Below are 16,997 nucleotides of genomic sequence, written 5' to 3'. Positions count from 1 at the left end.
GGAAGAAGCTGCACAGGTTATCAAGAATGCACAACCTTTGGCAATACATCAGAAAACCACAGCTTTGTGTTTGAAGAAACAGTGAGGACAGAAAGTCATCCGTAAAGCTTGGGACATCATGGGGTCAGAGCAAGGTGAGGAAGCAGGAGTGGTGGTTAAAATCTGCAGAGAAAGAGACACAGGCTTAGAACAGTATAGGGCAGGCAGAGAACAGGGTAGGACAGGCTGTGGTGGGGATGGACTCTTTGTGGGTCACATCGGGTGATGTGGGTCACATCATTCACATCAGGTGCAGGGCTGATTTATATGTGCCCCCATACATACAGCTCTGACCATAGCAAGAATCCTTCAGTACGCATTAGTGTGATTTCCCCAGGACTATCAATATCTATTAAAAAAAAAAAGAGAATGAAAACCAAGTCATTCATCTTCCAAAACATAAATATATGCAACACAGTATTCTGCATCTATGGTAGCAGACTTGAGGTAGTGGAAGGGGTAGTGGGGCATCCTGCTGAAGTGAAATAAGTTAAGTTTTGATTTTGAGGTGGCAGACTGACAACAGGTATTTCAGGGCTGGCATACAGAGAGAAATAGAAGATTCAAGCAAGTGTGGGGCTGTGATACTTTGGGTGCGAGAAGAGCATGATGAGAGTATTGGAAGAAGGCAGACAAGTTGTGGGCAATTCACAGGCCTTGATCAATCCTTGCTTGACCACAACCTTGTGTTTGAAGCAACAGCCAGTAAGGACAGAAGGGCATCAGAATGGCTTGGGAGATGCCAGGGTCCAAGTGCATTTGGGAAATGGGGACATAGCTAAAGTCTGCCGGGAAACCAGCACAGGAATAAGACAGTGTAGGACAGCCTGCAATGGGGATGACTGAGGGCATAGCAGCAGGTGAGACCACCACCAGCCAACACAATTGAGATCCTTATCGTCTCCACCCTAGCTGCTGTCTCTTCCACTGAGGCCCATGAGAAGACACCAGGTCCTTACAGCCCCAGGACATTGTTGCCTCCTCACCCACCCGCTGTGGATCCTGTCCTGCACTCAGCATTGCACACTCCCACATCTCACTGCTCCTTGGAAGAGTCCCAAACATCCCCTGAGGTAACAGATCCCCTTTCCCAGAGGATGGGGGTCAGGGCTTGACTGTCCTGTTTGGTGAAACACATCAAGGGTTTTCACAGCCACATTCCACCCTTGGTTTTCCACCTCTAAGCCATGCCTCTGACTTCCTACTTCACCAGCTCCCAGGGATCGTCCCTTTTCTGGTCATTCCCTCCATGGCCTTTTCAGGGATGGCCCTCACTGGGGCCCACTAACACTCTTGGAACCTTGGAGGCTTGCTAGTGACTTTTACTTCTGTAGGGGCTTCTTAGGTCTTTCAGGATCTGCAGTTCAGGAGGTCAGCACCAGAGGCCTCATTAACATGCCAAACACCCTAACAAGTCAAGTTGCTTTCTGTAGTTTTCTTTTAAGCCTTCAATTCTGATGTGGTTAATAAGAGCAGTTTCAGGAGTGTAATCAAAGTGAAATGATATGAACACTAAACAACAAGAAAGGGTTTCTTTTTCTCCACCTTATTTCTCTGCTTACACATGAATTGATATCAGCAATCTCTAATCGATATTGATCCTGTGCGTCTCCTAATTCAGTGTGAATAGATATGAAAATCCAGAGCCTTTATGTTCCACAACCTATGGTCAGTCTTCATCCCTACCCCCAACCTACCATGTCTCTCATCAGCCACCTGGGACTTGGAGCAGCCCTGGTCCAATCTGAGCTACCTCCACTGAAGTCTGTAGCTGTGTGTTTCAGCCCATGGGCACCAATTCCCACCTGTGTTACTTGGAGAATGAGTGGCACACAGACACAGAAGGGTGTTTCTCAATTGCCTACATATGAAAACAAAGGAAGGCAGAGTTAAATTTAAAATAAAAGACATTTTTCAGCTAGGTGTTAAGTCCACATTACCTCCACTGAAACCTGCTTCTTACAGAGGATAACCTTAGACCAATAGAAAACACATTTTGTGTTTAGTCACAGAACCCACGACCTCCCAAAACATTTTCTGTCCTGGACTTTGTTTGTTTCTCCATATTCGCTCCTTTGCACACAGCGTGTCACACACTGAAGTCACGAGCTGCCTTGATTCGCAGAGGGGAGCAAAGAGACAAAGGGGATGAAATGCTCCCTTTTGAATAGCCAAATCTGCACTAACCCCAACATATCTGGGTTACAGAAACATCTTCAAGCAGACTCCGCATCATCTAGACACACTTGTTTTTCATTCCCTGCTTGGAAAATTACAGGTGACTCTATTGTAGGTGAAGGGTGGGATGAGAGTGATCACCTCTAACACTAGGCACCTTGGGTGCAACTGCCCAGGCTTCCCTTTCTAGTCAAGGGCGAGAAATCACTTGTCTCAGCCAAGAGGCTTTGACACACCCTGCCTGTCCAACAGCTCATGATCCAGAAGTTCTGCCATTGGTCCTGCTGCACATTTCTCGGTCCCGCATGAGGTCTTCTTCTACCTCAGGGTATCCTGGAGGCAGTGGCCACTCCTGTGTGGGCAACTGCATGAACCCTTCAATGGAGATGATAGGTACACATTGAAACATATGCAGAAAAGAGCTGAGGGTAATAAGTGTGTAAGAAGTCTTCATTTTCAGAGTTTTGAGGGTTTTCTATAAATCCTGAGGATTTAAGCGCCCTGTGGCCCCATGCATGCAAAGGCCTTGCTTCAGAGCAAAAAACTTGCTGGGAAGGATGACAGGTGTCAGGGTAATGATGAAATGAGATGCTCACAAAGACAACAAGCCCTGCAGTTCCCAACGCCTGAGAAAAACAGGCCAGGGCCCTGCCAGGCTTGCATAGGAGGAGTTTGCTGCCTGAAGTGACTCTGCAGGACCTTTTGCCAATCTCCAGAACACACGGTACCCCTGAGAAAGTCCCTGGGTGAGGTAAGCCTGCAATCCAGCCAGATGGTGGACATCAGTGGCATGTGTTTTCTTCATAGCATCATTAGGTGTGTGGAGGACAAGGGAGAAAGAGTTGTCAGGGGTTGAGAGTAGAGGGACATGAATGGAGACGTGTCCTCCCTACCCAGGCAGGTGGAGTAGACCTGGCCTCCCTAACTGCATGAGCAGGATAGAGCTGGCCTCCCTACCGGCAATGTAGGGATAGACCTGACCTCCCTAACCGCGAGGGCAGGGTAGACCTGGCCTCCCAACCGGCGCCGGTGGGGTAGGCCTCCCTCCCTAACCGCACAGGTCGTGTAGACCTTGCCTCCCGACCGATGATGGTGGAGTGGACCTGGCCACCCTATACTCACAGGCCGGGTAGACCTGGCCTCCCTAACCACACGGGCGGTGTAGACTAGTCCTCCCAACCAGCGCCGGTGGGGTAGACCTGGCCTCCCTACCTGCACGGTTGGGGTAGACCTGGCCTGACTACCGGCGCCAGTGGGGTAGAGCAGGCCTCCCTACCTGCATGGGTGGGGTACACCTGGCCTGCCTACCACCTCTGGTCGGGTAGACCTGGCCTCCCTAACCGCGCAGGCCTGGTAGACCAGGCTTCCCTAACTGCTCAGGTGGGGTAGACCTAGCCTCCCTAGCTGAGCTGGCAGGGTAGACCAGGCCTTCCTACCGGCAGTGTGAAGGTAGACCTACCCTCCCAACAGGTGCCAGTGGGGTCGACCTGGCCTCCCTAACCCCGCCGGCGGAGAAGACCTAGGATCCATGCCAGTGCCGGCGGGATAGATCTGGCCTCCCTATCCGAGTGGGTGGGGTAGACCTGGCCTCCCTAGCCTAGCTGGCGAGGTAGACCAGGTCTCCCTACCGGCACCCGTGGGGTAGACATGGTCTCCCTACACTAGTGGGTGGGGTAGACCAGGCCTCCCTAACCACCCAGGCAGGGTAGACCTCTCTCCCTAACTGCGTGAGCGGGGTAGATCTGGCCTCCTGACCAGCGACGGTGGGCTAGACCTGGCCTCCCTATCTGCGCAGGCATGGTACACCAGGCCTGCCTACCGGCACTGGTGGTGTAGACCAGTCCTCCCTAACCATGCGAACTGAGTAGACCTGGCCTCCCTAACTGCACAGGCATGGTGGACCAGGTCCCCCTACCGGTGCCAGTGGGGTAGACCTGGCCTCCCTACCAGCAAGGGCGGGGTAGACCTGGCCTCCCTAACCACGCGGGCAGAGTAAACCTGGCCTCCCTACTTATGTGAGCAGGCTAGACCAGGCCTCCCTACTGGCAATGGCGGGGTAGACCTGGCCTCCCTAACTGCGTGGGCGGGGTAGACCTGGCCTCCCTACTGGCGACGGTGGGGTAGACATGGTCTCCCAACCCGAGCAGGCGGGATAGACCTCACCTCCCTACCAGCGCAGGCGTGGTAGGCATGGCCTCCCTACCTGTAAGGGCAGGGTAGACCTGGCCTCCCTAACCACGTGGGCAGGGTAGACCTGGCCTCCCGACTGGCACTGGTTGGGTATATCTCCCTCCGTAACCACTTGGATGGGGAAGACGTGGACTCCTGACCGGTGCCAAAGGGGTAGACCTGGCCTCCCTAAGCGCACGGGCAGTGTAGACCTGGTTTCCTTAACCGGGCGGGCACAGTAGACCTGGCCTCCGTACCGGCAACGGCAGTGTAGATCTGGCCTCCCCAGCTGCGTGCGGGCTAGACCTGGCTTCCCGATCAGCGCTGGTGGGGTAGTCCTGGCCTCCCTATCCGCTCAGGCTGGGTAGACCTGGCCTCCGTAACCGCACGGGCAGTTAGACCACACCTCCTACTGGTGCTGATGGGGTAGACCTGGCCTTCCTAACTGCGCGTGCCAGCTAGACATGGCCTCCCTACCAGCAAGGGCGGGGTAGACCTGGCCACACTAACCACAGGAGCGGTGTTTACCTGAACTCCCTAACCGCGTGGGCGGGGTAGACCTGGCCTCCCTAGCCTAGCAGGCAGCGTAGACCAGGACTCCCTATGGGCAAGTGCGGGGTGGACCTGGCCTTTCTAACTGCATGGGTGGGGTAGATGTGGCCTCCCTATCCACACGGGCCGGGTAGACTTGGCCTCCCTAACCGTGTGGGTGGGATAGACCTGGCCTCCCTAGCCGATTGGGCGGTGTAGACAACGTCTCCCTATCCACGTGGGCGGGGTAGACCTGGCCTCCCTAACTGCATGGGTGGTATACATCAGGTCTCCCTAACCGTGTCGGCAGGCTAGACGAGACCTCCCAACCGGCGCCGGTGGGGTAGACCTGGCCTACCTAAACGCACAGGCAGGGTAGACCTGGCCTCCCTACCAGTGCCGGTGGGGTAGACCAGACCTCCCGACCGCAGACGCTGGAGTAGACCTTGCCTCCCTAACCGTGCTGGCGGGGTAGACCTGTCCACCTTATCTGCCAGGCCGGGAGATTTTACTCCCTGCCGGTGCCGGTGGGATAAACCAGGCCTCCCTATACCACGCAGGCAGCGTAGACCTGGCCTCCATACCCGCATGGGCAGGGTAGACCTGGCCTCCCTAAGCACGCAGGAAGGGGTAGACCAGGCCTCCCTACTGGCACCAATGGGGTAGACCTGGCCTCTGTGCTGTGACGGTGGGATAGACCTGGCCTCCCTCGCCAAGCAGGCGGGGTAGACCAGGTCTCCCTACCTGCAAGGGCGGGGTAGAACTGGCCTCCCTGCCAGCGCCACTGGGTAGACCTGGCCTCCCTACCGTCACTGGTGAGGTAGCCCAGGCATACCTAACCACGTGGGTGGGGTAGACCAAGCCTCCCGACCGGCGACGGTGGCGTAAACATGGTCTCCCTCCCCGAGCGTGCACGGTAGACCTGGCCTCCCTACCCACGCGGGCGGGGTAGACCAGGCATCCCTACCTGCAAGGGCGGCAGAGACCTGGCCTCCCTAACTGCCTACTAGGTAGACCTGGCTTCCCGACCGGCGCTGGTGGGGTAGTCCTGGCCTCCCTGTCCGCTCGGGCCAGGTAGACATGGCCTCCATAACCACACAGGTGGTTAGACCACACCTCCCGACTGGCACCGGTGGGGTAGACCTGGCCTTCCTAACTGTGCGTGCTTGCTAGACCTGGCCTCCCTACTGGCAAGGGCAGCGTAGACCTGGCCACACTAACCACAGGGGCGGGGTGGACCTGAACTCCCTAACCACGCAGGCAGGGTAGACCTGGCCTCCCTAGCCGAGCAGGTGGCATAGACCAGGACTCCCTATCTGCAAGTGCAGGGTGGACCTGGCCTTTCTAACTGCACGGGCAGCGTAGACCATGGCCTATACACGCGGACCGGGTAGACCTGTCCTCCATAACCACGTGATAGGGGTAGACCTGGCCTGCCCAACTGCATGGGTGGTGTAGACCTGGACTTCCGGATGGCGCCGGTGGGGTGGACCTGGACTCCCTAACTGCACGGGCGTGGTGCACCTGGAATCCCGACTGGCGTCAGTGGGGTAGAGCTGGCCTCCCTATTGGCGCCGTGGGGGAGACCTGGCTTCCCTGCTGGCACCGGTGGGGTAGAGCTGGCCTCCCTAACCGTGCAGGCGGGGTAGACCTTGTGTCCCTACCCGCGCGGGCGGGGTAGACCAACTCTCCTTAACCGCGGGGGTGGGATAGACCTGGCCTCCCTAACCGTGCAAGCGGCGTAGACCTGGACTCCCAAACGGCTCCGGTGGTGTACACCGGGCCTCCCTGCCCTCTTGGGCTGCGTAGACCAAGCCTTTCTAACTGCGTGGGTGGGATAGACCTGGCTTCCCTGGCCGAGTGGGCGGGGTAGACAACGTCTCCTTATCCACGTGAGCAGGGTAGACCAGGCCTCCCTAACCACCCACACAGGGCAGACCTGGTCTCCCTACCTGAGCGAGCAGAGTAGATTTTGCCTCCCTAACCACGTGGGCGGGGTAGACCTGGCCTCCCAACCAGCGCCTGTAGGGTAGACCTGAACTGCCTGCCCACTCTGGCCTGGTAGACCAGACCTCCCTACTGCCAAGGGCGGGGTAGAAATGGCCTCCCTGCTGGCACCGGTGGGGTAGTCCAGTCCTCCCTAACCACGCGAGCGGGGTAGGCCTGGCCTCCCTATCTGCCAGGCCAGGTAGACCTGGCCTCCCAACCGGCACCGGTGGGGCAGACCTGGCCTCCCTAAACGCACGGGTAGGGTAGACCTGGCCTCCCTAACAACGCAGGCGGTGTAGACCTGGCCTCCCTACAGGCAACGGTGGGGTAGACCTGGCCTCCCTAACTGCACAAGGGGGTTAGAACTGGCACCCATAACTGCACGGGCAGGTTAGACCTGGTCTCCCAACAGGCGCCTGTAGGGTAGACCTGGCCTCCCTAACCGCGTGGCCGGCGCAGACCTGGAAACCCTAACCACACAGGTGGCGTACACCTGGCCTCCCTAACTACGCGGGTGGGGTAGACCTGGAAACCCTATTTGTGCGGACGGCATACACCTGGCCTCCCTACCGGCACCGTGGCGTAGACCTGGCCTCCCTGCCGGCACCAGCAGAGTAGATCTGGACTCCCTGCCATGGCCGGTGGGGTAGACACAGCCTCCTTAATCTCGTGGGCGGGCTAGACCTGGCCGGCCTAACCACACAGGCGGGGTAGACCAAGACTCCCTAACTGCATGGGCAGGGTAGACCTAGCCTCCCGACTAGTGCCGGTTGGGTATACCTCCCTCCCTAACCACGCAGGCCGGGAAGACGTGGACTCCTGACCGGTGCCAAAGGGGTAGACCTGGCCTCCGTAACCATGCAGGCAGGGTAGACCAGGCCTCCCGACCGGCAACGGTGGGGTAGACCTGGCCTCCCTAAGCGTGCGGGCAGTGTAGACCTGGCCTCCTTAAACAGACGCGCATGGTAGACCTTGCCTCCGTACAGGAAACAGCGGCGTAGACCTGGCTTCCCAACTGGTGCTGGTGGGGTAGTCCTGGCCTCCCTATCCGCTCAGGCCGGGTAGACCTGGCCTCCTTAACCATGCGGGCCATTAGACCACACCTTCCAACCGGCGCCACTGAGGTAGACCTGGCCTTCCGAACTGTGCATGCGAGCTAGACCAGGACTCCATACCGGCAAGGGTGGGGTAGACCTGGCCACACTAACTACACGGGCGGGGTTGACCTGGCCTCCCTAAGCGAGCGGGCAGTGTAGACTTGGACTCTCTAACCAGGCGGGCGGGGTAGACCTGGACTCAGGCTGGCGCCACTGGTGTATACCTGCCCTCCGTACTTGCAACGGCAGGGTAGACCTGGCTTCCTTAACTGCGTGGACGTGGTAGACCTGGAATCCCAACCGGCGTCAGTGGGGTAGAGCTGGCCTCCCTACTGGCGCCGTGGGGTAGACCTGGCCTCCCTGTCGGCACCAGCAGAGTAGATCTGGACTCCCTGCTGTGGACGGTGGGGTAGACAAGGCCTCACTAATCGCATGGGCGGGCTAGACCTGGCCTCCTTAAACTTGTGGGCACGGTAGACCTGGCCTCCCGACCGGTGCCCGTGGGGAAGACCAGAGCTCCCTATCCATGCAGGCCGGGTAGACCTACCCTCCCGACTGGCGCCGGTGGGGAGACCTGGCCTCCCTATAAGCGCGGTCCGGATAGACCTGGCCTCCCTACCAGTTCCGGTGGAGTAGACCAAGCCTCCCTAACTGCACAGGCGGGGAAGATATGGCCTCCCAACTGGAACCGGTTGGATACAACTAGCCTCCCTATCCTGCAGGATGGGTAGACATGGCCTCTCTACCGATGCAGGCGGGGTTGTCCTTGCCTCCCGACTGGCGCTGGTGGGGTAGACCTGGGCACCCTAACCAAGCGGGCAGGGTAGACCTGGCCTCCCTACCTGCACAGGCCTGGTAGACAAGGCCTCCCTAACCACGCGGGCACGGTAGACCTGGCTGTCTAACCACACAGTAGGTATAGACCTGGCCTCCCGACTGGTGCCAGTGGGGTAGAAATGGCCTCCCTAGCCCACCGGGGCGGTTAGACCTGGCCTCCCTACTGGTTCCAGTGGAGTAGACCAGGCCTTCATACCGCGCAGGTGGTGTAGACCCGGCCACCCTACCCGCACAGGTGGAGTAGACTAGGCCGCCCTTCTGGCAAGGGCGGGGTAGACCAGGCCTCCCTAACAGCGTGAGCGGGGTAGACCTGGACTCCCTAACCGCACGGGCGGGTAGACCTGGCCACAAAAACAGCACCTGTGGTGTAGACCTGGCATCCTTAACTGCGCGGGCAGAGTGGACCTGGCCTCCCGTCCGGTACCATTGGGGTAGACCTGGCCTCCCTAACCGCACGGGTGGGGTAGACCTGGCCTCCTGACTGGCACCAGTTGGGTACAACTAGACTCCCTGTAGGCACTGGATGGGTAGACCTGGCCTCTCTACCGATGCGGGCAGGGTTGTCCTTGCCTCCCGACCGGCGCCAGTGGGGTAGACCTGGCCACCCTAACCAAGCGGGCAGGGTAGACCTGGCCTCCTTAATGGTGCCGGTGGGGTAGACCAGGTAGACCTAGACCCAGTCGCCTTCCTCTTCATCTTCCCAGAAATTTCATCCAGCAGGACATGCTCAGGGACACACTGCTCTCCTATAGGAGGTTAAACAGCTTTTTTTCCCCCTGGTAATCCTCTGACCTATGTTGGAAGACAGCTGTCAACTTTTTTGGAAGCCATCAGCGACTTGTCCTGATCTTCATGATCTCCCAAAATTGATGCAGGGTGAGCCTTGCTATGGAATTGGCTTGCTCCCTCTCCAGCCTTGGATGATTCCCCTCTACTCCCAGGGGCTGTTCAAGGCTGAGTGTGCTCAAGTAATCCCTGACTTGATCCCCACTTACTGCTGGTTGTTTTCCTCCAGGGTCCTGCTGCCAGTCACAAAGGCCTGACACATGTCACAGCCAAAGAAGTCACTAAGTTCCTCAGCCTTACCTGCTCCTACACTTAGGAGGTTCAGCAGCAGGCCCACATGATCCCTGTCTATTCTTTTACGGTTAATGAACCAGTATCAGCTCATCTTGCTGCCTCTGTCCTCCCCTGCATCTCTCAAGGCAACGGGACCTTTGGCTTTGGCATCGTCCCTACATCCTGGGACAAGGTTTCTACATTCTGTCGGCAGCTTTCCTTGCTTCCACCTCCTGCCTGCTGCCTTTTTTCCGTGGAGCTCAGTCAGTTCACACAAGCAGCCTCCGGAGATGGTTGCTTCTCTTCACGGGTATTTGGGGAGATCCTTCTTGTGCTTGGAGGAGGCTGTCCTGAATGGCCTATCAGATTTCCAATGCTCCTTCCCCCTTCAGAGCTGCTTCCCATGGCACCACTTGTCTCAGTCTCCTGAGTGTGTCAAAGTCTTCTCCTCTGGAGTCCCAGGTCTGTGCTCTGCTGCTGGCCTTACTCACTGCACTATGGTGTCTGATCCCCAACTAATTCATGGCCATGACAGCCAAGACTGACACTGAACATCATCACATCCCTAACCAGCTGTTCCTTGTTGGCCAGGATCAGGTCCAGGTGAGAATCACCCTTGGTGGCCCACCTGGCAGCTCTCTGAAGAAGTTGACCCAATAACCTTCAGGCTGTTGGCACCCTGTTGCTTTGCCTTGCCAGGGAATGCCAGGGCACTTAAGTTCACCACAGGAACCTGCTCATGAACCTGGAGACTTCCTGGGGTTGCTGACAAAAGACCTTTTCTGTTTCCTCTTCCTTAGCAAGCAGTTTGTACCTTCCAACACAAGGTGACTCTTGCTGACTCCTGCTCTGATCCTAAATGACAGAAACTAGTCCAACCTGTTGTCTTTCACAGAGAGGACCTCCACAAATCCAAGCTTCCCTTTCATACATGGGGGATACTCCTCATCCTCCCTGCTGCTCCCTGGGCAGAGCCTGTATCCCTCCATTGCAGCACCACAGCTCAGCAACCTGTCCCACCATGTCTCATTTAATCCAAAAACGTCACAAAAACATCAGATTTCTGTGACAAGCTATGGGTCTTCAGCTCCTCCTGGCAGTGCACATTTGGGCCACAGCATCTCAGCTGTGACAGCATAGTGGACCACAGACTTCTCACAGGGAAACCTGAACACTGGTCCTGACCAGAAGACTACTGAACACGAATTTTTTTAGGGCTGTGCTGCGCTGCACCATGCTGCACGTACAGCACGGCCATCAAACCTCTTCTGTGCTGCACAGATCCCTTGGCCACAGGACAACCTCAGCAGCATGTTGTCACACAAGAGCCTGCAGGGAGGTCCCACTCTGTACTGGGCATTACATCTCCTGCGTGGCCTTGCCTGTATCTAACTGTGCAGCAAGATGTTCTCAGGAAAACATCATTTCTGTTTGACTATTGAGACGATGAGTAGACTTGTTCCTTGTAAGAAACATCCTACAGTAGCTTCAATGACCAAAACAGGAGACTGTCTTCTACGGATGGGGTCTGCATGCTTTGCTGCATTTGGGCCGAAGGCCTGTTCAATGCTACACCACCTGGGGTTCCCACCATCTAAAGGGACCAAAGATAATCTGCATGATTCTCTCCTTAGAGTGTTAACGATGATGAACATAATTTTAAAAGGTAGCTCACAGTGTCTGAATCCCTTTCTTACTGGGGTAATAACAGACCAGCACCTCCTAGAGAAAAAACACTCTCAGCACCCTTGGATGCAGCCCCTGTGGTTCCTATGGACTGGTAAGGGTGTAGTTTGCTTGAGTAACCGCGGGCTTGATCCCCATCCACTGCTGGTTGTTCTCCTCCAGAGTCCTGCCTCACAACTCAAAGGCCTGCATGACCATGCTGGTGGTATCCAAGGCTGTGACATAGAGTACCTCAGATCTATCTACACCTACACTTCCTCATTTCAGCAGTGGTCCTACCTTATCTCTTTTTCTTCTGTAACAGTTCCTGAAGTCCCAAAAGTCCATCTTGGTGCCCCTGAATTCCTTTCTGAGTTTCTACTGAGTTTTGATATGGACCATTGCTGTGCTTGGAGGATGCTGTTCATAAAGACAAGATGTATCCAGGCACACTCTGAAAATTCTTGGTCTTTCCGTTGATTGTATCATCAAGGGAGTGAGTAAAAACCCCTGTGTGGCATGCTTTATGTTCATGCAATGCCAGCAGCTCTTGGGTGGGGAAGGGATGGACCTTGCCTCTCTGATGGCATCTGATGACTGATGCCTCTCACTGATGGCATCAGTCAAGGGCACACAGGCACCAAATCGCACTCTCTGTGATGCCGTCTGGAGTGTCTGTGATGTACCAGCCTGAATGGGAATTGCTTTCCTGTAGGTCCTGTGAGGTCCATGCCAGCCTTGGCATCTCGTATAGCTCTGTGGCCCTGGATTTGGACATGAAATAGAGTATCTGTCCTGAATTCTGTTAGGCAATGTGGGGACAAACATGGGACATACGCCATTACAGTCAGTGGAGGTATAGTAAATTCAGCTGATGGAAAAGAGAGACACCCAGGTCTTGCTATGGTACATGACTGCAATCGTTCATATGAATACATGTATAAACTGCCATGAAGATAAGGAGTAGGAAAAGGTTCTTTTGGCCTTTATTTGGGCATAAGCTGTCATGTCACTTGGCCAAAGGAATTTCCCACCAGGCTCATACATGATTCCCAAGATGTTCCCCTGCCTCTATGAACTTCTCCATTACAGTTTGCTGTTACCTACATGTATCTTGGACCACCTCTGGCAACTCAAAGGTCACCAGGTATTTGTGTCTGAACACCTGACTCCTGACTTCCATCTCCATTAATTCAGATGGGAGCTGAGAGAAGGAGCTCCCATGCAGATGCCTATTTTGTGCCCACCTGAAGAGAATCAAGAGGAATCCCACCTCCTGTGGCTCTGTGGTGTGCATGGGAGGGAGCTGAGTCTCCTTCAAATGCCATGAATACAAAATGAAGGCTGAGATGCCTGCATTGTCCATGGATCCCTTCCCTCAGTAGGTGCAAAGGAGATCCCTGGCCTTCACTGTCTGAGTATCCTGTCTAAAAAATAACATGAAAAAAGTGGTACATTAAAAGTAATTCTGAGAGAGGAATTATATTTTTGGGAAGAAAAGAATGTGGCATGTAAATGAAACTTTGTCTCTGAGAAGAGAATTTTCTGTCGGGAAGGAAGTGTTTCTCCTTAACTGAGGGAGGCAACATCAGTGTTTGCTTCAGCCTCTTTCCCAGCAGGTTCCCCTGGAGCCCCAGGGACACCTGGAGGGAGCCCAGAGGGGGCAGAGAAAGGGCTGCCTTGGGCTGGTCCTCTGCTGCTGAGCTGGGCTGGGCTCCTGGGCTGGAGGGAGCTCATGGCAAGCAGGCAGCACTGCAGAGAGACAGCTCTGCCCAGGAGCAGCTCCTCTGCAAAGCACAGCAGGGCTGAGGGCACTGCCTGCAGGCACCAAGGGCAGAGGAGGGAAGGGAGAGGGAGGTTAAAGGCAGTGTGGGGTGGGAGGAGAGATGAGAGTTGACCTGGAGAAAAATCTTGACAGCCCTTCACAGGGTAAGTCTCTGGCAGCAGGGCAATGCAGCTGTGGTTCCTGGAATGACTTCCTAAAGCTGGCACATCCCACAGCCTAGGGGATCTGTCAGAGGGACTCTCACAGTTTCTCCAGTGCACAGAAAAAGGCCGTGCTTTGGAGCACAGCTTCCCTGCTGCACCCTCAGAGGGACAGGGCATGTCAGCTGCCTTCACCTGGGGATGGCTGCAGAGTGTGAAGGTGGGTGTGCAGCCAGGGGTGCCCAGGGCTGTCCTTCTGAGCAGGGTCCCTGCACCGTGGGGGGCTGTGTGCTGGGGCAGGGACTCTGCCACCGGTCAGGGTAAGTACTCAGCCTGCCTGGGGAACTGTAACAGCAGAGTGGGGAGAAGCTGTGGGTAGAAGAAGCATCTCACAGCAGGGCAGGGTCCTGTTAAGTTAAGGAGCTTTCCTGAGTCTGTGTTTTCTGTTTCTTAGTTTGGGGCCATTTGGGTTAAGAAATGCAGAAGGATTTGTCATGCTTGAACAAGTCCCTGAGACTCCTGAGCTGTAACTTGGAGTGATCAGTAAGTCTGAGAGGAGCCTCCTGAAGTAGAGCACAGGGACTGAGAACAACTGCCTGGCTGTGCTGGTGCCTGGGAGGAGGCATGCACAGCTGGGTAAGGGTAACTCTTTCCCGAGACTGCAGCTGCCTCTCCCCTTGCCTCTCTGAGCCAGTTGATCTCTGCTCTTTTCCTTGGTTCTCCACTTGTCTGTTTTACTGTTATCTTGCTGCTGCTGTCTGTTTCTCTGGTGGTGGGATTTTCAGCTGCAGAGTCACACTCTGATCTTGTGGGTCCTGCCATATAGCTGTATCCATGGGAAGAAATGTCCCAGCTTTCCTATAATCTGAGGGGTTCTGCTCAATGGTGTCTGTGGGACTGGGGAATGAGCTGATTCTCCCTTACAGAGATGCCATCACATCAGGTCACTTGGCTATCACCTCCGAGTGTCCTTCCAAGCTGTTAGCTGCCCTGCAGGATGCAAACCTGTCTCACAGCAGCTTTCTGTGATCTGAAAGCCCCATAGAGAAGCACAGAGATGCTAGGACTGAGGAAATGCTCTTGGGTTGGTGAAATGAGCCTGGTGTGTCTTTGGCTAGAAGCAGAGTGCTGAGACTTTGAGACAAGGTGAGACATCTGGTGATCTGCAGTGGGTGTCTCTGCCCTCAGCAGTGCCTGGTGGCTTTTCAGGGTAAAACATGGGAGCGTGGTCACCCTCCATCTCAGAAAGGTGCAAGCACAGTGCAAGTGGGAACTAGACAGAAGGACAGAGCAGCTCCCCCTCTCTCTGCACTAAGCCACAGGCAATCCTCTTGACTCGCCTGGCTCACACTGTTCTCCCGGAGTGCAGCAGAAATGCTGAAGGTTCCCGAGATCTAAGAAAGCTCTCCAGGGGTGGTGTGGGCAGCTGTAAAAAACCCTAGAACTCTTAAACTGCTTTTACCCTGCTGGTTCCTTAGCACTGGCAGTGCAGATGCTGACAAGCCCTTCTGTGTTAGGAGTGGTTTCAGCTGACAAAGTCACACACCAGACTGGCCCCTGCCCGCACTGATCCCATGAACCCACTGCTGCAGAGCAGGGCTGACTTTTCAAGAGCCCATGGGCAGAGGCCCTGCTCTTCATTGCACGCTCAGCCAGCACCAAGCAGGGCTCCAGCCACAGACCTGAAGGAAGGTCTCCTAGAAAAGGAAAAGGGTCTGTGTGTGTGAGAGTGGGAGGGTCTATGGGAAATAGCATTGATATTGCTCAGAGAATAATGCCCTGACTCTTCACTGTCCTTTTTCTACTTTGACAGCGCCTCATTCCCAGAGGATGATAATGTCCAACAGCAGCTCCATCACCCATTTCCTTCTCCTGGCATTTGCAGACATGCGGGAGCTGCAGCTCTTGCACTTCTGGCTCTTCCTGGGCATCTACCTGGCTGCCCTCCTGGGAAACGGCCTCATCATCACTGCCATAGCCTGTGACCACCACCTCCACAGACCCATGTACTTCTTCCTCCTCAACCTCTCTGTTCTTGACCTTGGCTCCATCTCCACCACTGTCCCCAAATCCATTGCCAATTCTCATTGGGATACCAAGGCCATCTCCTACCAAGCATGTGCTACCCAGGCATTTCTGTTTCTATTTTTGATCTCAGCAGAGTATTTTATTCTCACTGTCATGGCCTATGACCGCTACATTGCCATCTGCAAACCCCTGCACTACGGGACCCTCCTGGGCAGCAGAGCTTGTGTCCACATGGCAGCAGCTGCCTGGGGCTGTGGGTTCCTCAATGCTGTGCTGCACACAGCCAGTATATTTTCACTACCCCTCTGCCAAGGCAATGCTGTGGACCAGTTCTTCTGTGAAATCCCCCAGATCTTCAAGCTCGCCTGCTCAGATGCCTACCTCAGGGAAGTTCGGGTACTTGTGGTTAGTTCCTGTTTTGCATTTGGGTGTTTTGTTTTCATTGTGCTGTCCTATGGGCAGATCTTCAGGGCTGTGCTGAGGATCCCCTCTGAGCAGCGATGGCACAAAGCCTTTTCCACGTGCCTCCCTCACCTGGCTGTTGTCTCCTTGTTTATAAGCACTGTCAGTTTTGCCTACCTGAAGCCCCCCTCCATCTCCTCCCCATCCCTGGACCTGGTGGTGGCAGTGCTGTACTCAGTGGTGCCTCCAGCTGTGAACCCCCTCATCTATAGCATGAGAAACCATGAGATCAAGGATGCCCTGAGAAAAGTAATGACTGGATGCTTTTTAGACGGAATAAAGAACCTCTTGTCTTCTGCATAGTAGAATGTCTTTTGCTGGTGTTTTTATGGTGATTTTGGGTGTGGTTTTACTCCTTCTGTTTCACTTTTTTTTGCTTATCTGAATGCTTTCCACAAAGAATTTTCTTTATTCCTCTGGTTTCTATTTCACAGTCTATCCAGCTTTTGTGTGCCATGCAGGCTGTGCAATTGTGGAGCCATAAGCTCTGTGTGTTTAAACAAAATAAGGGGCCCTGCAGTGACCAAGTTTCGTCCTCCAAGACCTTCTCTGGAGCTGCAGGGAGCAGTGCCTGTGTGCAGAGGGGATGAAGAAAAGAGTCCTGGCACAGCACCACTGCCAGGGATCACCAGCGCTTGGTCTTTCCCGAGCTGCTCTCTTCCCACTTCCATGCTTTCCTTCTGAACCCTTTGGTTGGTGGAAGGCGTGAGTGCTCTTCAAGCTTGGTTAGAGTCCTGCTGTGTGTCAGGCCTGTGACCGCAGGCAAGGACAGGCAATGGGCACTTGTGTGACAGAGCTGGCCTCCATAGCAGCATTTCCATCATACAAGGGGATCTGCTCAGGCCTTGTGCCACAGATGCCCCCCAGCCCTGGGGCTCAGCCCTCTCCACCCCCGAGGAGCTGCTGTGCCCTTCAGAGGGTCTGGGGCTGTGGGGTGAGTGCCCAGAGCTCTGCCGCACCCTGTGGTGGGCACTGCTGTGGGGCCATGCCAGACTGGGCTGCAGTGGGGAGAGGGCA

General features: G+C 55.3%; 1 protein-coding gene across 1 annotated transcript; it reads left to right on the top strand.

Moving 5' to 3' along the window:
• The first annotated feature begins 15,377 nt into the window (after nucleotides 1-15,377).
• On the top strand, nucleotides 15,378-16,283 carry LOC138683132 (olfactory receptor 14J1-like). Its single transcript, XM_069774655.1, has one exon. It carries the CDS (start codon nucleotides 15,378-15,380, stop codon nucleotides 16,281-16,283), a length of 906 nt encoding a protein of 301 aa, XP_069630756.1.
• Nucleotides 16,284-16,997: the final 714 nt, after the last annotated feature.

Source organism: Haliaeetus albicilla, chromosome 31, assembly GCF_947461875.1.
Source record: "Haliaeetus albicilla chromosome 31, bHalAlb1.1, whole genome shotgun sequence".
Taxonomy (NCBI): Eukaryota; Metazoa; Chordata; class Aves; order Accipitriformes; family Accipitridae; genus Haliaeetus; species Haliaeetus albicilla.
This window is presented reverse-complemented; position numbering and strand designations above follow the sequence as displayed.